This window comes from Ceratotherium simum, chromosome 6 (genome assembly GCF_057802395.1).
Source record: "Ceratotherium simum simum isolate JZ-2026a chromosome 6, ASM5780239v1, whole genome shotgun sequence".
In the NCBI taxonomy this organism is placed as follows: Eukaryota; Metazoa; Chordata; class Mammalia; order Perissodactyla; family Rhinocerotidae; genus Ceratotherium; species Ceratotherium simum.
The window spans coordinates 28,007,578-28,031,804 of NC_141905.1; the positions used below are offsets into that span (position 1 = coordinate 28,007,578).

The window sequence follows — 24,227 nt, forward strand, 5'->3', positions numbered from 1 at the left end:
CACCGGGCCGGTGGGGGGGAGGGGGTGCGCCTCGCCGGGCGGGGCGCGGAGCCAGCCGTGTCGGAGGCCGCGGCTCGTCTGAGCGCTGCAGTGGACCGTTCGGCTGCCCGACACCTCGGCCGCGCGGCTGCCAGGCCCGGAGGCGGCAGGGACCCGAGCGGGCACCACGAACGGCAGCGCGCCGCCTCCCCCCCAGTGGGAGCGGTGGTTGGGCCCGGCTGCGGCAGACCGTTCGCTCGGAGATGGCGGAGCCGTCGCGACGCGGGCCGAGGCGCCTAGAGCTGGGAAGCCGGGCAGCCCCGCGACGCGGCGGAGCCCGGGGACAGCGGGGACGCCGCCCAGTCCGCCGGGTGAGCTGCCCTTGAGAAGAACCCCGCCATTCACTGTGGCCCCCACCCACGGTCGCCCGTAGTCCCTCCCCTCACAGACTTCCCCTCAGCGTTGCCACCATAACCACCCGCAGGGGCGTCCGGGGCGGCCCCTCAGTGCGGCCCAGGTGCCGTCGCTCTGTGTCCCCCCTACTAGCCTCCCTCGTGGTAGCCTCATTCCCCTCCGCTCGCCTGCTCAGCAGGGGGCTCCTCTTCCCCTCGGGGTTCTCCCAGCCCGAAGCCTGCCTCGATGTCACCCAAACTCTCAGCGCGCCCCTCGCCCCTTCGCCTTTAATGCTTCACGTCCGGCTCGCTCTTCATGTCCACCCGTGACCCCATCCATATTCCCCCTTAGCTGGGTCCCTCCAACCGTCACCCCCGGTGTGCCAGCCCCCCACTGACCGTGTCGCTACTCGGTACCCCCTCTTCCCACAGCATCTGCGCTGCTTGTCTCTTAGCGCGGGGCCCACACCCCCACCTTCCCCAGTGCATATCACTACTGCTCTCTCCCAGCCCGGGCCTGGATGACCCCTTGGGGTTTCTCCCTCAGAAACCCCTGGCTGCTGCACTCATATTGCACCCCCCTCACCCCGTGTTCCTACTTCGGTATTTATCATCCCAACCCACACCCTACCCCAATAGCTCCCTCAGGACCCCTGCTCTAAATATTGCTGCTGCTTCTAGGTACGAAGCTAAACTGCAGTGGTTAAGAGCAGGGCTATGGAGCTTGACAGGCCTGACTTGGAATCCCAGTTCCTCCACTGACTGAGCTGTGTGATCCTGGGCAAGTTACTAACCTTCTCTGGACCTCAAATTACTCATATGTAAAATGAGGATAATAATAGTATCTACCTCTCACCTACCTCTGGGGCTGGTGTGAGTATTAAATGTATGGAAAGCTCTTAGAAGAATGTGTGGCAGAGAGTAAGCTCTCAGTAAATGTTAACTATTCTTAACGTTATGGGTGATACATCCTGAGTATCGGCTTCCCCTCAGTGACTTTTTCTCACTAGTGTTTTCCCTTGAGTTTCCTCTAATTCTTAGGATTTACTCCTTCCCATCACCATTTTGATCCAGTCCCACCTCTCTTTTCATGTCAGTTAGCTTTACCCAGGTCAAAGCTGAACTATTCTTAAACCATCTCTCAATTCTGAAGGACCCTGCTTCTGCCTAAATCACTCCTGAGGTGTGTATGTCAGGGAGTTGGGTGGTAGAGAGGGATTTCGAGCCACTGGCCTTACTGGGAGGGGCTAAGGTGGGGAGAGCGACAATAAAGCTTCTAGAAGCAGTTTATCTACTTAAGGAAAAAAGTCTCCAAAATTAAGTCTCCTCAAAACTGTTTTCTGATCTCACTGTCCTTACTCCTCCTGTCTCTATTATTGATTGGATACGACTTAAGCTCCTGTTGCTTTCTGTCATCCAGCGCCACTCAGTTGGCTCTGTTTTTATAGCAGGACTCAATTCCTTATGTCTTTCCAAGCTAGCTCAGGTTTCTTCTGAGCTGTTCAGGGATGAGGCTAAGTTAGGAAGGAGAACAGGAATGGATAGGGAGAGAGACTCTGAACTCAGCTCTCTGGCTTTTCTCAGGTCCCAGTGATGTGGCCTGCTCTAGGGCTACATTTTTATCACCTCTCCTGACACTGGCACAGGAGAGGTGAAGGGCAAGGGATGGGTCATTTTTCACAAGCAATGGAAAAGAGAGTCTCCAGGCTCTGGGTTTGGAAGCTAATAGAATGATTAGCTAGCATCATTTCTCTTTCCTCTTGAATTCCCCCACCACATTGTCCACCTGACTGCAAGTTCGTTAGTGCTGTTAGCCTGTGGTGTTGGGTTTGATTGATGAGGAAGATTAACAGACTCGAGTTTCCTCTTATCTGATAGTTTGTTGGAGCACGGGACTTCTGGGGCTTTCCGTCCCTTCCTCACAGGACGAGCAAGCTCCTGCTGGCTGGCGAACTACTCAGTCACTGGCTGGGAACTCCTTTCAAAGCAGGTTCATTTTCAGCCTCCTGGGCCATTTGGCCTCTTATTGATGGGAGATTTGTTCCTTTCCAGTCTTTGAATATACTGCTCCAGCTCTGAGCTTAGCTCAGGAAGGAGAATTTAGACAGTATTCTAAGAAACGGAACAAACTGTGAAGCCAAGGTATGAGACTCAGATTGTGTTGTTCTTCTACAGGAGCTTTTTTTTGGAGAACAGATCATCCTGTGAGCAGGAGGTAAGAGAGATGGGGTGAAGAGGGGAATAGGTGAATGACATAGTTTCAAGGAGAGAAGTAACCCATCGATTTCTCTGTCTTACAGATAGTGAGGGCAAAGATTGTGAACTTTTCTGACCTCTGATGTGAGGAGCTCGCCAGGACTGAAGGTGGAGACTGGCTAGATTTGCATCTTGAAGCCATGGGCCAGTGGGCCATGGTGACCTGAGACCAACGGGCTCTGTCCAGTTGCCCCCTATTGCCCTGTCTACCTCCCCTACTCTATACTAAGGGGACTTGTCTCCACCTCTTCAGGGAACTGACCTTGCAGTAATCCCTTTCCCCTATTTTCCTATCCTTCCACTCTCCCAAGAGAGCCCCAGCCTATAGAACTCCTACCTCCCATCCCCTGAGGTGGTCCCCATCCCTGCCTCCCCTCCCCCGCCATGCTTAAGCTGTGGAGGGTGGTACGCCCGGCTCGGCAGCTGGAACTGCACCGCCTCATACTGCTACTGATCGCTTTCAGTCTGGGCTCCATGGGCTTCCTGGCTTACTATGTATCCACCAGCCCCAAGGCCAAGGAACCCTTGCCCCTGCCCTTGGGAGACTGCAGTAGTGGTGGAGCAGCTGGCCCTGGCCCTGTACGGCCTCCAGTCCCACCCCGGCCCCCCAGGCCTCCAGAGACAGCTCCAACGGAACCCGTGGTCCTTGTGTTTGTGGAAAGTGCATACTCACAGCTGGGGCAGGAAATTGTGGCCATCTTGGAGTCTAGTCGTTTTCGTTATAGCACTGAGCTGGCACCTGGCCGAGGGGACATGCCCACACTTACTGATCATACTCGTGGCCGCTATGTCTTGGTCATTTATGAGAACCTGCTCAAGTATGTCAACCTGGATGCCTGGAGTCGGGAACTTCTAGACCGGTACTGTGTGGAGTATGGTGTGGGCATCATTGGCTTTTTCCGAGCCCATGAGCATAGCCTACTGAGTGCCCAGCTCAAGGGCTTTCCCCTTTTTCTACACTCAAACTTGGGGCTCCGGGACTACCAAGTGAATCCGTCTGCTCCCCTACTGCATCTCACACGCCCCAGCCGCCTGGAGCCTGGGCCACTGCCTGGTGATGACTGGACCATTTTCCAATCCAATCATAGCACATATGAACCAGTGCTTCTTGCCAGCCTTCGGCCAGCTGAGGCCCCTGTACCAGGACCGGTGCCTCGCCGGGCCCGCCTTCCCACTGTGGTACAGGACCTGGGGCTTCATGATGGCATCCAGCGAGTGCTCTTTGGCCACGGCCTCTCCTTCTGGCTTCACAAACTCGTTTTCGTCGATGCCGTTGCGTACCTCACTGGCAAGCGCCTCTGCCTGGACCTTGACCGCTACATCTTGGTAGACATCGATGACATCTTTGTGGGCAAGGAAGGTACCCGCATGAAGGTGGCTGATGTTGAGGTCAGTCTTTTTCTTGACTCAAATTGCTTTCCTTAGAAGCTGTTTGAAGCTCTGTCCTATCAGACTCCCTTCCTTGATTCTGAGCTTGTCATAGGTATATTCCCTGCCCTTTCCAGGCAGGAAGAATGCTACTTCTCATTTTTCTCCTGCTGAGTCTGCTCTCCCCTGATTTCTCATGTCCCTGCTACTTTTCCCAGGCTCTGTTGACCACCCAGAACAAACTCAGGACCTTAGTCCCCAACTTCACCTTCAACTTGGGCTTCTCGGGCAAGTTCTATCATACTGGTGAGCTTACTCCCTTGCTCCTTCAGCATATCAGTGTTAGTTTGATCTGTCTCTTCACTGTCCATCTTCCTGGGCAGACAAATTGGAGAAAAGGGGCAAGGTTTGGGGTCAGAATGCTGTGACGAGCTAGCAGTGGGTATGAAGTTAGGTTAGCATGGCTGGCTGAAGGGCAAGTTGGTAGTGGGGCAAATAAACAGTCTTAGGTGGGCAGAGGTCAGCAGTGTTGTTCCAAGGATGGAAGGTGGTCAGTGTTGTTACAGAACAAAGGAGGGCACAGGGGCTAACTGGCTGTGGTCAGTGGTCAGTGTGTGGTCATAGGGACAGAGGAGGAGGATGCAGGGGACGACATGCTGCTGAAGCACCGCAAAGAGTTCTGGTGGTTTCCCCACATGTGGAGCCACATGCAGCCACACCTGTTCCACAATCGCTCCGTGCTGGCTGACCAGATGAGGCTCAACAAACAGTTTGCTCTGGTGAGACCCTTGGATCTCTTACCCATACTTTTTCCCAGAAATAATGCTTCCTTTTCAACCTTCCCCTAATGGGGTACCCCTTCCCTACCCTTCCCATTTTTCTTTCTGTAGAGGCATCCCCACCCTCTTTACCCTCTACTCCCCAAACCTCACCAGGTCCTGGTGAGAGTCTATGCCATTCCCAGGAGCATGGGATTCCCACGGATCTGGGGTATGCTGTGGCCCCCCACCACTCGGGCGTGTACCCCATCCACACGCAGCTCTATGAGGCCTGGAAATCTGTGTGGGGCATCCAGGTGACCAGCACTGAGGAGTATCCCCATCTCCGCCCTGCCCGCTACCGCCGTGGCTTCATTCACGATGGCATTATGGTGAGGGACTCCCATACAAACTTGAATCAAATTCCCACATTTAGACAGCCTCCAACCTGCATTGACCCATGTCCTGTCAACTGCCAGTCCAAGTTCATCCACATAATAGGGGGTAGAAGGGTGAAAAGACATAATATGCATAGTAAGAGCTTTATTGCTATAACTTCAGACTGAGTCCTCTATAAACACAGGGAATCCTAATGCTTCAGGACATTTGTCCTTCATTTTCTCATCTGCCTTTCAAATTTCATCTATCCCTGTTCCTTCTTTTCTCTCCAGGTGCTGCCACGGCAGACATGTGGCCTCTTCACTCACACAATCTTCTATAATGAGTATCCCGGAGGCTCTCGTGAACTAGATCGGAGCATCCAAGGTGGAGAGCTCTTTCTGACTGTGCTGCTTAATCCGGTAAGATGCCTAGAGGAAGGGCTAGAAGATTGGAGAACAAGTGTCTGCAGGCTGGGACCTTTGCTCACCAAGCCTGATTCTTTTTTTTTTTTTAAACAGTTTTATTTATTTATTTGTGAGGAAGATCAGCCCTGAGCTAACATCCATGCTAATCCTCCTCTTTTTGCCGAGGAAGACCGGCTCTGAGCTAACATTTATTGCCAATCCTCCTCCTTTTTCTTTTCCCCCAAAGCGCCAGTAGATAGTTGTATGTCATAGTTGCACATCCTTCTAGTGGCTGTATGTGGGACGCGGCCTCAGCATGGCTGGAGAAGCAGTGCGTCGGTGTGCGCCCGGGATCCGAGCCCGGGCCGCCAGTAGCGGAGCGTGCGCACTTAACCGCTAAGCCACAGGACCGGCCCACCAAGCCTGATTCTGAGGTGGGTTAGGCTCTCCAAATCTGACATGCAGGCACCCCCTTGCAGATTAGCATCTTTATGACCCATCTGTCTAATTATGGAAATGATCGGCTGGGCCTGTACACCTTTGAGAGCCTGGTGCGCTTCCTCCAGTGCTGGACCCGGCTGCGTCTACAGACCCTTCCTCCAGTTCCTCTCGCACAAAAGTACTTTGACCTCTTCCCTCAAGAGCGAAGCCCTCTTTGGCAGGTATGGGTGGAGCTCAAGCTGATCAGAGACATGATGGAGGGGGGGTTGAAGGAAAGATTAGGCCTTATCTGATTCTTGGCCTCACCTTCAGAATCCCTGTGATGACAAGAGACACAAAGATATATGGTCCAAGGAGAAAACCTGTGATCGGCTCCCCAAGTTCCTCATTGTGGGACCCCAGAAGACAGGTGAATCATCCTTAGCCAACTTTTCTTGCCCTGCCTTAAACCCAAAGGATTCTTTGGCCAAGGAACTCCCTTCTCATACCCACCCCTGGTTAATCCAGTCTCTTGAGACAGTGATTCTTCACTCTGGTATATCAGAATCATCTGTGGAGTTTTTTTTTTTTTTTTTAAGATCCACAAGTGATTCTGATGTACAGTCAAGGCTGAGAACCACTGTTTTAACCCTTCCCTGGGAGTCGCAGACTTTCCTTTTCTCGCTCTAGTTTAGCCGAAGGGGATTTTACTACCCAGAGTGGTTATTTTCTCTCCTCCTTCAAGTCCATGTTGTTGAGTTGCTCCTCTCCCATAATGGCCTGGACTTTCTCTCCCATTTAGGGACCACAGCTATTCACTTCTTCCTGAGCCTGCACCCAGCTGTGACTAGCAGCTTCCCTAGCCCCAGCACCTTTGAGGAGATTCAGTTCTTCAGCGGCCCTAATTACCACAAGGGCATTGACTGGTGAGACTGGGAACCCTTGGAATGCTCAGAGGAGCACTCCCTTGCCCCGGAATACCCCATTCCAGCTTCCACCAGCACAGATGTCTGGCCCCTTCACTCTGCAAATTCTCTGCCTCTCTTCTGTGCTACTTCCTAGGTACATGGACTTCTTCCCTGTCCCTTCCAATGCCAGCACTGACTTCCTATTTGAAAAAAGTGCCACCTACTTTGATTCAGAGGTTGTACCACGGCGGGGGGCTGCCCTCCTGCCACGAGCCAAAATCATCACTGTGCTCACCAACCCTGCTGACAGGGCCTACTCCTGGTACCAGGTGAGCCTGAAGCTAGGGACACATTAGGGCTTAAGGGAGGGAGGTGGTGACTCTGGAGACAGAAAGGAATAAGGGTAGGGAAACTAAACTAGTGCCTTGGAGAGGGTGCCTATTCTGTCTGTTCACCAGACCAAGAGTAAGGGCAGAATAATTCTGTCACACTACCAATCCCTTCCCTTCCCATTCCTTGTCCTTCAGCACCAGCGAGCACATGGAGACCCAGTTGCTCTGAACTATACCTTCTACCAGGTGATTTCAGCCTCCTCCCAGGCCCCTCTGGCACTTCACTCCCTGCAGAACCGCTGTCTTGTCCCTGGCTACTATTCCACCCATCTGCAACGCTGGCTGACTTACTACCCTTCTGGACAGGTACACTTCCCCAATAGCCCTCATTGGGATCCCCCTTCCCCTCCTCTTCCCTTTAGCCCAGAGGCTTCTAAAGAATACAGAGGGGACCACATCTCTGTTCCTTTAGTTGCTGATTGTGGATGGGCAAGAGCTGCGTACCAACCCAGCTGCCTCAATGGAGACTATCCAGAAGTTCCTGGGTATCACACCCTTTCTGAACTACACACGGACCCTCAGGTGGGAGAGCATGACCCAGGGGAGGAGGACTATGGGGGACATGGGGAAGCAGGTTGACCATGTCTGTTTGGAAGAGACATGGATTTTTCTGTCTCACAAGGAGAGACGTGTGCCCGGGGGCTGGGAAAGGTAGTGTACATTTATGGGGCTTGGTTTTCTTTTCTCCCTGCCACCTAATGGCCTATTCCTGTTGAGCAGGTTTGATGAAGATAAAGGATTCTGGTGCCAGGGACTTGAAGGTGGTAAGACTCGCTGTCTAGGCAAGAGCAAAGGCCGGAGGTACCCAGATATGGACGCTGAGGTAAGTAAAGCCTGGGGCAGAGTATCCCTCTCTGCCTCTAAGATCTGATTTTGTGTCTCAGTCTTTACCGTTTCTGACTTCATTTTTCTCCTATCAGTCCCGCATTTTCCTTACGGATTTTTTCCGGAACCACAATTTGGAGCTGTCGAAGCTGCTGAGCCGGCTTGGACAGCCAGTGCCCTCATGGCTTCGGGAAGAACTGCAGCATTCCAGTCGGGGCTGATGTTCCAGCCTCCTGTACCAGCAAAAAGCCCCTGCTTCCCTGAGGGGCAAGCCCAAAGCAGGGCCCGCAAGGGGGATTCGAGTGGCCAGGCCCCACCCCCTTCTACCTCAGTGGCCCTCAGGCCTGGGAAGGCTAAGAAGGGAAGGACAGCCCTTTCCCATACCTGTGGGGTCTTATAAAGGGGTTTCCCTTGATACCCCACATCATGGTACTAGGCACCTTTGACCCATGGTCTTGGAAGGTGAGGAGGAATGAGAGGGTCCAGAGGAATGTATTAATCCAGTGATTTCCCTCTTCATCCCCAGCAGTGTATCTATACCTGGCTATGGGAGGGACCCTTTACTGTGGGATCAATGGGATGTACCTGTCGCCCGGCCTCCCTATGTCATTCACATTGAATGGGGATGAGGTCGGACAGTAGCTCATAGAGCTGAGTATGAGCCCTCGCTGTGGGCTAGAAATGTCCTTAATAAACATCCTTATTTTTCTGTTTTGTCTGTTTTGGAGTGGGAGAAACCGAGAATAAAGCACGTATCAGACATTTCCCCTGCCTCAGTTCAAGGTTCATCTGCACATGGAGGGAAAGAAGGGAAAGGCCCAGGCACACTAGAGTAAAAAAGGAGTTTATATATTTATAAATGCCAAATAAATACCAGAGGCCACCCAACGCCCCCTCCCAGACAGGGCTGTCTCCCCCAACTCTAGGCTTCTAGGGTCTGAGACATCTTGGCCCCAAGCTACAGCCCAAGAACAGCTGCCAGTCTGGGCTACCAGGGCCCTGAGTGGAGATGATCTGTCCAGCCAAGAGTCACTCCCCCTTTGTGAGGGAGCCCTATAGCCACAGGCCTGTGTCCCTGTATAGGGCCCTAGTGGGGCTAGACTCAGGGGGAGAAGGTGGTCATCTCGAGTGAGACCCGCTGCCACAGCTCCTTGGTCTGTTTGCTGCGCTTGAGGTTCTGCAGGATGTCGTTGAACTGCATCATGCCCATGGGTGTCAGGCAGAAGGCGCTGCGAGCACTGCGGATCGCATTCACAAAGTCGTCGTAGTCGGCAGGGGTCAGGTGAATCAAGCGGTGATGGATGTACTGGAGGAGGATGTACGGATGAGCCACTAAGCACAGAACCAGGCCCCTCCTCCCTTGCATGCTGGGTGAGCTGTTCCATGCCTGCCTAGGAGATGCTCCACCCTGCTCCATACTTCCTGGGTTGTCACCTGCATGTATGCCTGTTGGCAGCGCTGCACCAGTTGGTGGAAGGCCGGGGCACGCAGGTGGTTGTGGGCATGAGCAGGGCTCAGCCGCTGCAGCGTCTCCATGACGATCTCCTGCAGCACAAACGGGCTCAGCACCCCCTTGGCTGCCCCCACACAGAACTGGTGCACGTAGTTCACTCCTGGGGGGCAGGGGGAGGGGCATGAGACGGGGGTGGCCACCTCTGCCCTAGGGACCCAACTTTTATCTCTCAGCTCTGGCCTGGCAGAGAGCCTCCCTCCACCCTAGGAGCTGAGGTAACCCCCCCACCCCCCGCGCACGCACACATACCCGACCAAGGCCTCAACTCTGAGCAAGAGCTAGGAAGGAGGTGTGGGATAGCAAGGTGGGGGAAGTGGGTGGGGGCGGACAATGGTCCTGGGGAGGGGAGGTGTTACCCAGCTTTGCTGCCAGCCCCAGCAACCATTTGACATCATCAGTGTAGGGGGGGGAGCGGGAGAAGTTGTTGGGGTGATCATTGTGTGCCCGGCGACCCAGCATCTCCAGTGCCAGCATTCCTGGGAGAAAAAAGTGGGAACATAGTGGGGCTGCATCCTCTTCACCCTCTACCCCAACCTGGTACCTGAGCCTACAGTAAACAAATTAAGAGCTATGGGGGGAGAGGTCACTGAAGAGCCTCTGGCACAACTGCAGGTGGGAGCACAGAACGAGACTTCCTCTCACCAACACGGTAGGCAGCATGCAGGTGGTGTAGGCTGTGTGGGTTGACAGGCTGACTGTGCGTCTCTTCCTCGGGTGGTGGAAAACCCCCGCTCACCAGAGGGCTGGGCTGTGTGGTCAGGGCAGGCAGCGAGGCACCCTGGATGGCTGGAAACGTGGACGCTGGATGGACACTGCTCACTGAGAGTGGGATGAAAGCCATGTAAGGAACTCAGAGCCCAAAGAGGAGCAGAGAGGAATCCCTCCCTACCTCCCCTGCCAAGTGTACCTCCCCTCCATTCACCTGTTCCCTGTCCCCACAACTCACAGGCCACACTCGTGGGCAGTGGGAGCCCTGGCTCTGTGTGATAGGGATGTACTGTGATGGGTGCCATGGAAGGGACGGGGAAAGACACAGCAGTGGCAGCAAGTGAGGGGGGAGTCACCGAGTAAGGGTACTGAGCCCCCAGGAATGCAGGATGCACACCCTAGAGGCAAGGAAAGGAAGAGAAGAAAGATAAATTAGGATGTAGCCCTTCCCTCTTTATCCCACAACTGGGTATCCCTACATTTCTTATCTTAGTTAGGCTGGGTCCCCCAGACTCCCACTACCTCACCAGGACTCTTGGATAGCCCTGTTATTCTCCCAGGGTACCCTACTCCAACCCCCATGAACTCCCAGTGTTCTCCCACATGCCCAACCCCCCCAATAGAACACTGGTCTCACCTGTGGGTATGCAGAGCCGGGCACAGGGAAGACGGCAGGCCGGGGCATATGAGGCATGGGGTGGGCAGGGTGAGCTGGGTGGGTGAGGTATTGAGGGCTGCAGGGCAGGTGGGGCTGTAGAGCAGTGTAGGGGTGCAGGCCAGGGGAATGACCATGCCCCAGTCCTGGACTTGGATATAAACTGGACCCCACCGAGATGACTGGCACCACTGTGGCTGCTGCTGTCACTGCTGCTGCCGCCACTGTAACTGGCTCAGTCCCTGGGCCCCCCCTGCCCTCAGGCAGCCCCCGCCCGGCCTCCCCAGCTGCCCTGATCCCACTGGCACTACAGCTTGTAGCCCCTTCACGGGCCGTGGATGAGCCACCTGCTGTTTGCTCATATAGCCAGAACCACTGGTGAGCAACCTCAAACAACACTTCGGGGTATACACCCCCACCCTTAGCCGCCTCTTCCACTGCCATGCAGGCCTTCTCCAACATCAGGTTATCCTGGAAGGGAGGGGCATAGAGGGTTAGGGGGGAAGGGCTTTACTCAGGGATGGTTTTAGATGACATTCCAATGTCTCCCTCAGAGTTGGCTGGTTCCAACTCTGCTTGGGGAGGTATCAGAGGTCAGAGCCAATACTCAAAGTCAGTGTCAGAGCAGTGAATACTTCACAAAGATAGTGAACAAATAAATACTTGCTGACCAGCAGAAGTCAAGACCCAGGTTATAGTCCCAGTTCCAAACTAATTTAGCCACTCCCTCCCATCCAAGTCCTATCATCTCCCCAAGGCCTTCCCTAAGTATTCCATCCTGGTGATCACCTTGGTCCTTAAACTATAGACCTCCATTTCCTTATCTGTAAAATAGGAATAATCCTAACCTCAGAGTTGTAAGGCAAAGGAAGTAACAGATGTGAAAGCACAATATGTCAAGTGTCACCATGAGAGGACAAACTGAATAGTTTATGAACTCTAGGATATGAGAATCAAGAGCTGGGCCATCAGCTTTTCCCATGGCCATCCTCCCTGCCCAGATATCCCAAAGTAGGTCCCCAGATTGCCTGTAGAAATACCTGCTCCTTGCACTGCACCAGGGCTCGCTGGATCTCATTGGGGTTCAACGCATGGGCATGAGGCAGGCAGCTGAGGGCTAGCTCTGCTGCTGCCCTCACCATATTGGAATCTCGTGCCCGTGATGCCCTGTCAGCCAGGGATGCAACCTCAGGGGGTGTCAGGTGCCCATCCCAGCATTCCACCAGTATAGTCAGGGCTGCACTGCCAATCTCCATTGCCTGGCCTTCAGGGGAAGGAGAGAAAAGCAGAGTGGAGTTAGCATAGCACCTCTCGGGAGTGGGAATGGTATCCTTCCTATCAGAGTAATAATCCACAAGAATAAGGCTCTTATCTCTATCAATTAATCTCCCTCCCATACCCAAATCAAGACATTGGATTTACCTGTAATCCAGGAAACGTGGGAAGAATAGGTACGTGAGAGCCAGTTGGGAGAAACAAAGTTGTGCAGGCCAAGGGCATAAAGCCCAATCTCGAAGGCGCAAAGGTGCAGGTTGCGGTGAGGACCCTGGTGGCCCCCTGAGGAAGATGGATGTGTGAAAATGGAAGTGCTGCTGTTGCCCCCTGCCTTGATAAGCACTGTCTTCGCCAGCTCGAAGTAGAAGTGTGCAGCTGCCTCTGACGGCTGATTGGGTACATGGGGGGCATGACTCTCGGGACGGCGGCCCTTGTACCTGAAGGGGCGATGGGGTAGTGACGGGGATTGGGGTTTCTCCGAAATGGGTGTCCAGGTAAGTTGGGTAAGACCAGGGTAAAAGTGAGGATGCTGGGGGGACAATGGTTGGATTACACTAGGGATGTGGCTCTGAAGGTGGGCCAGATCAGATGAGATGGGTATTTCTTCCCACTGACCTGCCAACTTCAACTGTCTTCGCCCGGGCCCCTCCACTGGCACTGGCCCGGCGACTTCCACTGGAGGACGAGGAGCCAAGGGAGTCCGAGGAAGAGCTGCTAATGCTGTCACTGTCCTGTCCTCGACCCCAGGAGGTAGGGGCCCAGCCCCCTCGAAGTGGCCTCCGGCTTAAGGTGGGGGAGCTATCTGATGTTGTTTCAGGGGCACTGCTGTCAATGCTGGCCATGCCTAACCCCACAAGACAAGTCAGTCTCAGAAATCAGACTCCAACCTTCAGGAATATCCTTCCCTCCATGTCATCCCACGGGCTGTCATACCTGTGTGCTTCTTCTTAGGCCGCCCTGGGGAGCCCCAGCCCCGTCCATTGTAGCCTCCACGACTGCCAAGAGCCAAGCGGCTGGGAACCTTCCCTTCTGGCCTTGGGGTCAAAGCTGCCTCAGATGGGAGACCCTCACAGGGGGAATGTGGGGAACTTTCTAGGTGGGGAAAATAGGACACTGGGATGAGCCCAGGAAAGGGGATCCCAACATGGCTCCATACCATTCATCCCCCCTGCCCAGTGCCCCCACCTCACCAGGCACATTCTTCTCTGTGAAGCCCTCAGTGGGGCCTGGCCCAGCCCCTGCCACACTCCCTGGCTGAGCAGGCCCTGCAGAGCCTGAGGTCAAGGGCTGCAGGGCCCCTGGGGCAGATGGGCCCCCATGCTTTGAAGGAGACCTCTGGCTGGCTGTGGCTGGGCGGCTAGATGAGTAGAATGAACTCAGTGTCTGTGGCTTATGCGTCTGGCTCTCTCGGTCCAAGAGTTTGTCTAAGATCTGGAGGACAGAGAAGCAGTGACAGGATGTCCTTTATCTCCTGACTTCTATTACTTTCTCTCTCCTTGAAGCAGCTTAAAACTACCTCCTCAGGAAGGCTTCCCCAGTTATAACTACAGGAGAACCTCCTGGAAGATACGGGCAGGCTTACATATCTTGGTATCCCCATAACACTTACCACAGGGCTGAGTATATTGATATTCAATAAATATTGAAATAAATGAATGAATAAATGACTTTATGCTCTTTGCTTCTCTTCCACCCTCTTCCCAAGCACTCCTATAGAACCACTGGTCTCTTGTTCTTTATGAGGTGTTCCCAAGATTCTCCACTTATCTCCTATGGGCAGAATACCCCTTTTCAGGGCTGGCCCCGTGGCATAGTGGTTAAGTGCGCGCGCTCCACTGCTGGCGGCCCGGGTTCAATCCTGGGTGCGCACCGACGCACCGCTTGTCAGGCCATGCTGTGGCGGTGTCCCACATAAAGTGGAGGAAGATGGGCACAGATGTTAGCCCAGGGCCAGTCTTCCTCAGCAAAAAGAGGAGGATTAGCATGGATGTTAGCTCAGGGCTGATCTTCCTCACACACACAAAAAAAAGAACAGCCCTTTTCTCATGGTACTGGAAACTCCTGAGAAAGGTAGTAAAATTTGCTCTCTTTGCCTGTCAAAATCCCAGTACCTCAATCTCTTACCTTTTTGAGCTTGGCCTGGTCATCCTTGTAAGTGATCATTAGTGCCAACGCCAGGTCACCCTTTTCCCGACGTGTGCCTTCACATAAGAGGGGATGCTCTGCCTCGCTCACTGTTGTCTTCATGCCTGTGAGAAGGAGGAGCTCATGGGGACTGAGAATGGCCATAATTCCCAAGACAGCAAAGGAAAACAGGCCAGGGCTCCCCATCCACCAGCATGTGAGGTAAGGAGTTCTCCTGGTCCAACCCACATCCCCTATGAAAGGTCCCCGTTGCCTATTATATCCAGCCTAAGCTCTGGTCTGCTTTTTGAGACCTTCATAACCTAGCCCACTCTACCTTCCCAGCATACCCATCACTTCAGGGAAGATGGACTCGCATGAAGATCTGATTGCCCCTGTGTCTTTATTCATGATGTTTTGTACTCCTACCTAGAACTTAACTGATCTTTTAACCCACATTCCACATTCGACCTCCTCCCTGAGGCCTTTCTCTAGATTTTTGTTTTGCTATCCTTATAACACCCAACACCCACAGCACACATTTTTGCCCTAAATTCTTGACTGCCGCATAGGCACTACTTGGTTCACACGTGTCATCCTGGCTTTCCCATTACCATAAAGCCCCTTCAGAACAAAGCCTATGTCTCATGTCCTTCAAGGCCTGGGCTAGGCTTAGCTCACAGACATGCTCAAGACATTGACAGACTCACCCAAGGCAGCAACTGCTGCTTCAAATCCCAGCTCCTCATCCCCAGGCATCTCATTGTTCCAATTGCGACTTGGGGGCCGGGAACCCGTGGGAGAAACCACTGGATAAAAGTTGGGGTAAGTCAGGCAGACAGAGTAGCATGGAAAGAATAAAAGGGAGGGAACCCAAGACCCTCATCATTCCAGACCCTCCCATGAAGCTGCCTGATGAGTCCTAAAGGCGATTCAGAGTCTTGGGGCTCTTTGGTTTTTTCTTAGAGAAAGCTACCCCTACCCTAGTTCCCCACTCGCTGTAGAGTCAGGCACCATACCTGGAGCACAGAGAACATCAAAGATGAAACTGGCAAGCATGAGAGGCAAAACAGGCCGATAGTCACAGAGTGTCCCCTCCCGAAGCTCCTCTGCCCGGCACCGCATGGTACTCATCTCACTCGGACCCAAAGGAATCTTCTTGAGCAAAGCAGCCACCTCTGACTCCTGGTATGCCAGCTTCACCTGAGGGCATAGGAAGGAGCTCAGAACCTCTAATAGCTCAATGGAGATCATGATGCAAGGCTCAGATAGAACCTCTGACCTCCAAGGCCTTGGTAGAAGCTGGGGGCCGCTGTAGTTCCAAGGCAAACATGCCGACTCGGAAGGCAAGGTTGTGATGCTCTGGGCGCTCACTTAGCACTGTCAACAGGAAGGCCGCCTTGGTCAGGGTGTTGGTAGCCACCCAGGTCTGACGGCTTGTAGATACCTTATTCTTCTTGCCCTAAAGAGGGAAGCACAAGGAGGCAGGCAGATGAGTCTGACTCACCTTGGTGGAGGGGGAAGGAAGCTCTCACTTGGGGTGGGGCATGGGAGAGGGTTAGGGGTAAGTGGGGAGGGAAAGTGAAAGGGGTCTCTCACCTTGGCAGGGGGCGGCTCTACCTTGAGGTCAGGTGGATTGGCTAGCAGGTCCTGGGCAAGCTCCACAGTGAGGCGGGAGGCCTCATTGCTGTAGCCATGTGCATGCAAGGCCTCAGCACAGGCAAATAATACCTGGAGAGAGAACAAGGGCACCAGACATGTTGAAGCCCCAACTTCCACAGGCAGGACACCATACTCATTCATACAGCAAACATCTCCTGAGCACTTGCTATATATGCTGGGCTCTATGCTGGTCCTGGGTATAACACAGGAAGTCACAGTCTGGTTAGAAACAGACATACAAACACACAACCAATGTGAAGCCAGCTACTACTAGGAAAGGTCAAGAGGGGAGCAGGTGAGCAGTATACCTCACTGGGACTTGGAGAAGTCTCAGGGAACACTTCCTAGAGAAAGTGATCTCTAAGATCTCTGAGACCTGAAGAAGGAACAGGAGCTAACCAGGTAAGGTGAGGGAAGAACATTCCAGGCAGAAAGGCCAATCTGTGCAAAGGTCTGGGTGCGAGAGAACATGGCAAGCTACGGGAACTGTTCAACTGACTGTAGTATAAGGAACACAGTAGCTAGATGAGGCTGGAGAAGCAAAGATCAGACCAAGTGGAACCTTACAGGTCATGCCAAGGACCTTCATTTTTATCCTAAGGGCAATGGGAAACCACTGAAGAGTTTTAAGCAACAGAGTGACAACCAAATATTTCAGGAAAATCAATATGGAAGCAGTGAAGAGAACGGACTGCAAGCAGGGAGGCCAGTTAGGAGCCTGCCTTAGGATTCCAACAGTCATGCTATGGTCCTGACACTCCCATCTAGAGCCAGATGGCCCCTCTCCCAGCTGTGGCTAAGAAGCACCCTGAGAGTCCCCTCACCTCCATGCGGCTCTCCTGCTCCAGTGGCTTCAGCCCGGCAAACAGGTCGTGCTCCTCCCCAGCCCCGCCCTCGGCCTTCTCTTCCTCGCCCCCAGCCCCATCCTGGGCATTCAGATAATATGCCTGGTAGTCATCATCCTCCTCTCCAACTGCAGAGACTGCCTCTTTGGTTTTGGGGAGCCCATTGCCACTCTCATCTGTGGAAGGGAGGTCGTCCCGGGTACAGACCTCCCCAGGCAGTAGGCCAGGGGGGCCAGCAGAGGCTGTGGGAGGCTCAGGCCCTTCTGAGAAGTACACACCACCATCTTCTTCATAAGTATCTGGGGGTTCAGGAAGGAAGGTGGAAGGGCCTCGGGAGCCACCAGGGGGAGGGCAGGGTGGTGGGCTCTCAGGGAATCCACCAAAGGTGCTGGCCTCTGCACCCAGAGCGAGGCTACTGTCATCCAGGCTCAACTCGGCCAGATCCGGCTCCAGGGAGCTGTCTTCACTGCTCAGACGTCGCTTGCTCCCGCCGCCTGTTGAGCCCTTGCCCCCACTGCCAGCCCCACCCAGTGCCTTGGCTTTGCCCCCACCTGGCCCCATCTTATGCAGAGCCTTATCTCCCCCCTCAGCCGAGAGGCGGCGGGGACCCCGCTGGGATGAGGGGACCCCCTCACCCAATCCCTTGCGCTTGGCCCCAGGCTCCTTGGGCCGCACAGCTGGCTCAGGAGGAAGAGGGCGGGGCCGCTCCCGAGATTCCTCCAGGCCCCCAGATCGGGAGGCACCTGGCCGAGGGGGCAGGGCTCGGGCCCAGCACAGTGCCAGCTTCCGGTCAGTGCCGCTGTAGGTGACACCAGGAAGTGGGTAAGCCTCTTCCCAGTTGAAGTAGCAGGCTTCCACGGCCGGCCGGAAGCCAGGGAAGAGCCGCTCCAGGGTCTTCTTGTGCTGTCCCCGCTTTACATTCTCAATCACCTTCAGCTGCCACTGGCGTAGCTGTGCACACAGTTCCCGGCGGCTGTAGGAACAAAGAGGAGAGGAGGCTACTGGGGGGCTACACTCTGCACCAAAAAGGGATGGGAGGGGATGGAGTAAGCCTATACTCTGGAAGGGGGGGTGCAGAGAAGGACCTAGGGAAGCACTTCATAAGCCCCATAGACGTCACTCCAACACTCAGGGATTTTAGAAAGAGGGTGCTATTTAGGGGAGAGAAGGACAAAAGCCTCTCAGGAAAAGGACTCATGAATCACTGATAACCCTAATGCTCAGCATCTCCCATTTCCCTAGGACTACAAGAATAGTACATCTGTATGTATACAAGGAGATGAGGGCTTGGTCTGTCCTGGGCTGGCCCAGTCTCCATGCTGTGGTGAGTTTAGGGGGAGACTCACCGCTGGGGGCTGAGTGCAGGGTCCAGCACAGCCAGCCTCCACAGTGTGACCATCTCGTCACACATGCTGGCACATGCATGGGCTGCCACCTCTGACTGCCCATTGCTACGGCCCGTATGCCCACTGGCGCTGCTGTGTGAGGCTGAGGTGCGCACGCTGTACCACCAACCTGTTATCTGGAAACAAAGAGGGCTCTGAGATGCACCTAATAGCTTGGAGAAAGATAAGAGTATCCCTCCACAGTGTCCCTGTCAGCAAGAGGGGAATGAGGTTGAGGGAGGGAGAGAAAGAAACACTACGGGGCTATCCAACTCTGGGGGACTACCTGCTCGTAGGTGAGGCACTGGTCAGTGAGGATTTCCAACAAGGGGGCAGCATTGCTGTCCCTCCGTTTGAACATCTCCCGCACGATACTAAGCAGGTTCCAGACGCCCTCTGGCTCACGACCCCTCAGGGGGCGCAGCAGACATGCCCATTCAGCAGCAGCTGGAGGCTCCGTGGAAGACAGATACATGGAGTTCACATCACTGTGAAAGTAGCAGAGTGGAAAACGATGGCCCTAAGACGGGGCTGAATAAAGCAGGTGAAAGTGCAAACAGGGCTTTTGACACAAAAGGCATCCTGACCAAAATACAGAGTATACGGAAAAAAGGATGTCCATGACAAAAATTCTTAATCTCTCTCTGCCTCAATTTCCCAATCTCTCAAATGAAGAAAAATAACTCCGGCTCTACCTAGCAGACCACTCTGTGACTATATATATAGTTATTATGACGCATTGATTTTATTAGTGACATCTTCTGTGTGCCAGGCACTGTACCAGTGCAAGGAATAAAAGGTGGAAGATGCAGGCATTAACAAAGGATCTGTCAACAACCTGAGAGATGCTCCCCTTCTACCACAGACACAGGCCTGAAGAGATCAAATTTACCTAAAGACCACAGGGGAGGGGCCACAGAACTTGTGCAGTGTCTTCTTGATGTTGTCAGTGAGTGTCGATTCATCCAAATACCAAGTACTCTGGTCGGAGGCTGAGGGCCCTGCTGTGGGGTCTGGGGACAATAGGCAGTCAGTCACCTAGTGATAGGGGCCTGGATTCGCCTGACAACAGCAAGCCTTTAGAAAGTGGCGCTCTGCACTACCAGCTTTCTTTCTTCCTACTGCCCTTCTTTCTCACCACACTCACCTGGGGCTCCACACACCGTATTAATGGCTGTTGACTGCGAGGAGAGGAGTTCATCCAGGAGACGCTGGGCTGTGGGGAGGATCTGAGCAGGAAAGGGACAAAGGCATAGGTGACCCAACAAGGCCCGGGTCTAAGAAGAAGGCTGATATGCAGCCCTGGAGCTAGTTGGAGGAGGGTGTGCCAACCTCACTCACCTGCTGAGGGAGCTCACTGATGAGGTACTGAGCAAACTTCTGCAGCTGGTCCCTCTGCAGCCGAGATAGGGATTCTGAGACTGGGGCCCGCAGGCAGACTGCAGAAGCCTGAAGGGGACACAGAGAGAAATGGAACAATCTGAGAAAAGGCTCGCTGATGCTGGAGCTGGGGACAGAGAGGCAGAGTAGGGGAGGCAAGGGGGCTCACATTGTGGCCAGGCATGCAGCAGAGAAGGGGGGGATGGAGCGTAGGATAGGGCCAGGATAAATTGGGAGGGCCTCACGTTGTGGATGCGGAAGAGACAGAGTGCCACGACGTGGGTGCACCATTTGGCCCCAGCCCCACAGGTGCAGCTGCAGGAAGTGACCCGGCAGCGGTCAAACATCACAGCCACATTGTAGGCCCCTTTAGGGGGGACCATCTGAGGTGGCACCACTGTAGCACTCAGGTGGAACCCTGGGGAGAAACATGGGTACGGTCAGGGAGAGCCGCCAAGACATAGGTCTCTGCCCTTGACCCTGGCCCTGCAGTTATTCAGACAACCTGCTCCAGCTTCCTGCAGTAGGTCCTTAATTCATAACATAAGGGATGGGAGGAGCAGGAGGTGCCATAGGGCATGACAGGACCCTTACCTATCTGTAGTGGGTCCTTCACAGCCCTCATGCGGAATAGCTGATCCCCTCGCTGGAACTCATCTGCACTGCCATTGGCCAGGCACGAATACAGCCTGGGAGTGAAGAAGAGAATACAGCCACAACTCAGCAAATAACCTTCTACTGACCCTGTCAGAGACCACAATGCCCTGGGCACTCTCTCCCCAGTGACACTTCCTCCAGGCTCTCCCTCCTCCCCTTGTCTTCTTACCATGGCCCCAAATACAACATCTCCTTTGTTCTGTGGGAAGCCCAGCACACTGTGTGGAATATCAAGACCCCACTCCCCACCATCAGTCCTTTAGCCTCACCGAATATCCTCTTCATTCTCAGGGAAGCTCCAAAAAGCAATTCGGAGCTGTAGCTGCTCAGGCACCGGCGGGTAAACTTTCTCCACCACTTCAAATGGGATATGAAATGCCACCTGCTTTGCTGACAGCTCCACCAATGGGATTACCAGTCCATCTTTGGAAACAAAGGTTGAGGTGAGGGGAAAGAGAAGAGGAAATGAAAAGGGCCATGATTACTTGGCACCAATGCCTGTGCCACATCTTGGGCCCCACCTTCCCTATGAAGAAAGGAGAGATTTGGATGAAAAATCAAAGGACCCCTCCTGTGAGGATACACTAACCCTTAAGACTCCATCTGGGGGAGAGACGCTAAACAACCCCAGCCCACAGCCTGCTACCTATGCTCTAAAACAGAAGATATCAGGGATATCCCAGAAACTCCTGACCAAACAGGTGTGTTCCAGGATCCTAGCAAGTAACCCCTCTCACATGGCTCAGCATCTAATTTCCCACATACTTAGCCCTTTAGATTCATATTACATTATTAATATCTCTCCTCTGGCATTCTCTTCTCTAATTTTTTTTTTTACTATCCTCTTTTCTCTAGATGATTCCAGGCCTCCATCTAAAGAGAGAAGATAGGTCAGAGGCCAGACAAGTTAAGAGAGGGACCTCCAGAAGCAAGAGAGGCTGCATTTCTTTTGGCACACCTGAACCTGGCTTCCCACAATGGAAGCCCTGGCGGGTGTAGGGGAGGAATGGGTTATCCCAAGGGAACCTAACTGCTGCTCCTGGAATCACCTGGAGTAGGATGAAGTTACCACTCAAGGTTTCCCACACTGTTTTAATCAAAAAGCAGTGAAACACAACAGATGGCATATCTCACCTAGTTGCTAGTCAGATTAGAAGACAGATCAGAAAATCACAGAGCTGAAAGGAACCTTTTTTTTAAAAAATTAATCTCCTTATTTTGCAAGTGAGCAACTGAGGGTAGCCCAGGAGGAAAGGGGGAAATGACGTGCTTTCCTAGATTTTAACCTGTTCAGGAAGATACCAATAAGCTGAAAATCTTCACCACCATCTTCATCATCTTCAGTTACTTCCCTCAAAATGAAAGAGCTCTAAGCCCCAAGGCTACCCACATATGTCAGTATGAAAGAACAGAGAGGCCACAGAAGACCCACAGTGAAAACGCCTATGATCTGCATGCGTGCTTGTGTGTGTGTGTACACAGAGCATATGCTATCTCTCCAAGTGAAGTTGAATACTACAACTCCTAAAAAGTGACATGTAAATTTCTCTCTGTCCCAAAGGGATGCTAGGACTCTCTGCAGGGCAGTTTGGAAAACAGGACTCTTAGATAGCTGGAGTAGAATCACAAATTAAGCCCTTTAAATGCTGAAAAAAGTCTCCCTTGAGGCCCAGGATAAAAACTGTGCCATGAGAAAGGCAGGGAACGGATGTGGTGAGTCCCAAGCCTGTGGGGCTTCTCTTGTCACTTTCATCTCCCTTCCCTTTAATAAAAGCAAAATTCTTCACAACACTAATCAGTTAATTCACTGAAAGACCCAAGGATGAAAGAAATTCACAGTGAAAAGCAAGAAAAGTGTTTCATAAGGAGACTCCAGAGGCAATTACCCACACTCTTCCCCAGGCCCCAGATGATGGAAATCTAAGGCTCTAATCGTGGGGTCCCAGCCTTGGCTTCAGACAGATGTTCAATATGGCCCGGAACCAAGCCTCTGACCTAAACCTATGTGACATCTCTTCTCACAGGCCAGTTCATTACCACTTTCCTCTAGGTGGAATTCCTTCTTAGTGCAGCTGGGATCAGAGATCATTACCCTGAATCAAGAAGCTCCCAACGCACTTTGCAATGGGGTGACACACCTCAAGTGGTCACTTCTTCACAATCCACTCCCTACCCACATCCTCTTCTGTCTACTTTCTGGCTTGCCTCAGGGTGAACTCTGGTAAGTATTCTCAAGTGTGAGAAGGGATTCTCCCTGACCCCAATCTCTAAGGCAAATGAACTACAAAAGATCTACTTTCTGTCTCTAATCTTATCCAACTCAGGATTTCCCAGCCATCACCCCAACAGACAGACAGACAGACAGACACACACACACACACACACGCTGCTGTGAAGCCAACCCCAGGAAGACCGGAAAAGCGAGTCCTGAAGTCTGTTCTAAGCTTGGGACAGCTCGTGGTCCGGGACAGCTCCTGAGCAGGGACAGCTCTCGAGCAAGGCTGGAGCAGGGCCTGCCCGCTCCCCTCCCCCACGCTCAACCTCACCTCGCATTCTGGTACCGCCACTGCCACCTCCGCCACCGCCGCCAGTGGGAGAATTGGGCCCCGCTGACTGTTTGCGCCATCCCCGCCAGTTCTGGCAGAGGCTCTCGGCCTCGGAGATGAAGGAACAGAGCGAATCCTCCTCAAAGCGGTCCGAATCCTCGAATGAGAAGCGCTCTCCATCCTCCCACTCCGCGAACATCAGCTCCATGGGGCCCGCACCCCCCGGGACCGGGTCCCCCCCCGCGGATCCGGGGCCTGGGCCGCCGGCCGGGGGCTGAGGGGAGGCCCGGGGCCTGAGGGGCGAGCCGGGGCTGGGGGTGGCCGGGGCGCTCAGGGCGGCCGTCCCGGGCGAGGATCTCAGGCCTGAGAGAGATATGGGACTGGGCCTCGCCCAACTGCGAGGTGCGAACGGGGATCGTGGCCAGTCTCCGAGACTCAGGGCCCGGACGAAGCGCTCGGCAGCCGGGGCCTCTCGGCGGCTGCGGCGCCGCCTCCCCCATCAGCTGATCTGAACTTCCGGCCGCGCCGGCCACCACCACTTCCGCCCTCGCGCGCTCGGGAACCGGATCGGGTACCGGCTGATGTAGGGGACCTGTTTTTTTAATTGCTGAATTTCCTGCTTTTTTTCTCGAGCCCACCCTCAGATAGCATTAAAGGAAGCCAACCCTCAAAGACATACGAAACGACTACAGATCCCAGCAATAACTCGGCGTCCATAATGTCCCCAAGCAATAAACAGCCGCCACGCATGCCGGGAATCGTAGGCTGTCAAGAGACAACACAAAAACCATTGGGTGGAGTTATTGTCCTAACTCCGGATAGGCCCCGCCGCCGCATCACCTTCTGGGACTTGTAGTCCAGAAGCCTGCATTCCAGAAGACTTTCTATAGGGTCTAATTGGGGAAGCACCAGGAAAAGAACGCACTTGATTTCAGGAAATGATTGTACTGTTTGTCAGTGAGGCCTTTGAGTCTAGTGGTTCTTAGCCTTTTTTTGTGCCATGGACCCTTTAGTAGCCTGGTGAAGTCCCTAGGCCCCCTTCTCAGATTGTTTGTAAATGCACAAAATAAAAGAATTATGAAGGAAACCAATTATGTTGAAATACAATTATCAAAATATTAATAAAACAAATTTGTAACATAGTAGTACTTCTTTACAAATTAAATGAGATCTAGCAGTAAGTGTAATGACCACCATAATTTTGAAGCTAGTGATGAGTATAAATGATATTGAGATATCTGTAACAAACTGTAATATGATATGAAAATATTGATTTCATATAGGTACTGTTAATGATACTGTGGTTTGTTTCCCACAGTCCTAATTGAAAAGCTAAATTTCAGTTGTGGTTAAAGATAAAAATTTTTCCCATGTTATGTTCTCAGACCTCTTAC

The 24,227-nt window shown here is 53.3% G+C and overlaps 2 protein-coding genes across 10 annotated transcripts; one reads left to right on the plus strand and one right to left on the minus strand.

The window, feature by feature from the left end:
• Window positions 1-59: 59 nt before the first annotated feature.
• Window positions 60-8,848, plus strand: NDST2 (N-deacetylase and N-sulfotransferase 2). 4 transcript variants are annotated; one of them, XM_087432014.1, is made up of 16 exons: window positions 61-350; window positions 1,053-1,554; window positions 2,547-2,586; window positions 2,672-4,016; window positions 4,214-4,301; window positions 4,620-4,774; window positions 4,960-5,145; window positions 5,425-5,553; window positions 6,018-6,200; window positions 6,292-6,388; window positions 6,761-6,884; window positions 7,021-7,195; window positions 7,394-7,564; window positions 7,671-7,780; window positions 7,979-8,081; window positions 8,179-8,848. In XM_087432014.1, the coding sequence occupies exons 4-16, from the start codon at window positions 3,012-3,014 to the stop codon at window positions 8,302-8,304; spliced, it is 2,652 nt and encodes an 883-aa protein (XP_087288140.1). In that variant the 5' UTR covers window positions 61-350; window positions 1,053-1,554; window positions 2,547-2,586; window positions 2,672-3,011; the 3' UTR covers window positions 8,305-8,848. The 4 variants fall into 4 exon arrangements, with proteins under 4 accessions (XP_087288142.1, XP_087288140.1, XP_087288139.1 ...); XM_087432016.1 differs by having other exon boundaries at window positions 60-350; window positions 1,053-2,586; window positions 7,445-7,564; XM_087432013.1 differs by lacking the exon at window positions 1,053-1,554 and having other exon boundaries at window positions 2,424-2,586.
• A 63-nt stretch (window positions 8,849-8,911) lies between these two features.
• ZSWIM8 (zinc finger SWIM-type containing 8) lies at window positions 8,912-23,547 on the minus strand. 6 transcript variants are annotated; one of them, XM_014784824.2, is made up of 26 exons: window positions 22,834-23,547; window positions 20,557-20,710; window positions 20,225-20,319; window positions 19,876-20,048; window positions 19,592-19,699; window positions 19,398-19,479; window positions 19,143-19,263; window positions 18,537-18,738; window positions 18,212-18,387; window positions 16,845-17,838; window positions 15,958-16,089; window positions 15,641-15,820; window positions 15,378-15,561; window positions 15,069-15,167; window positions 14,359-14,483; window positions 13,425-13,665; window positions 13,168-13,326; window positions 12,850-13,078; window positions 12,382-12,671; window positions 12,000-12,223; window positions 10,942-11,430; window positions 10,519-10,702; window positions 10,239-10,415; window positions 9,953-10,072; window positions 9,518-9,628; window positions 8,912-9,389 (listed from the first exon to the last, which is right to left on the minus strand). In XM_014784824.2, the coding sequence occupies exons 1-26, from the start codon at window positions 23,039-23,041 to the stop codon at window positions 8,929-8,931; spliced, it is 5,718 nt and encodes a 1,905-aa protein (XP_014640310.1). In that variant the 5' UTR covers window positions 23,042-23,547; the 3' UTR covers window positions 8,912-8,928. The 6 variants fall into 6 exon arrangements, with proteins under 6 accessions (XP_014640310.1, XP_004427021.1, XP_014640311.1 ...); XM_004426964.3 differs by having other exon boundaries at window positions 10,543-10,702; window positions 22,834-23,546; XM_014784825.2 differs by having other exon boundaries at window positions 9,042-9,389; window positions 9,471-9,628.
• Between the last annotated feature and the right edge of the window lie 680 nt (window positions 23,548-24,227).

Coding starts and splice junctions, on each gene's coding strand:
- NDST2 (XM_087432014.1), top strand. CDS start 3,012: ATGCTTAAGCTGTGGAGGGTGGTACGCCCGGCTCGGCAGCTGGAACTG. Junction 6,201..6,291: donor AGCGAAGCCCTCTTTGGCAG/GTATGGGTGGAG, acceptor CCTCACCTTCAG/AATCCCTGTGATGACAAGAG. Junction 6,389..6,760: donor TGTGGGACCCCAGAAGACAG/GTGAATCATCCT, acceptor TCTCCCATTTAG/GGACCACAGCTATTCACTTC.
- ZSWIM8 (XM_014784824.2), bottom strand. CDS start 23,041: ATGGAGCTGATGTTCGCGGAGTGGGAGGATGGAGAGCGCTTCTCATTC. Junction 15,821..15,957: donor TAGAGCCGCCCCCTGCCAAG/GTGAGAGACCCC, acceptor TTCCCTCTTTAG/GGCAAGAAGAATAAGGTATC. Junction 15,168..15,377: donor TGATGTTCTCTGTGCTCCAG/GTATGGTGCCTG, acceptor ACTTTTATCCAG/TGGTTTCTCCCACGGGTTCC.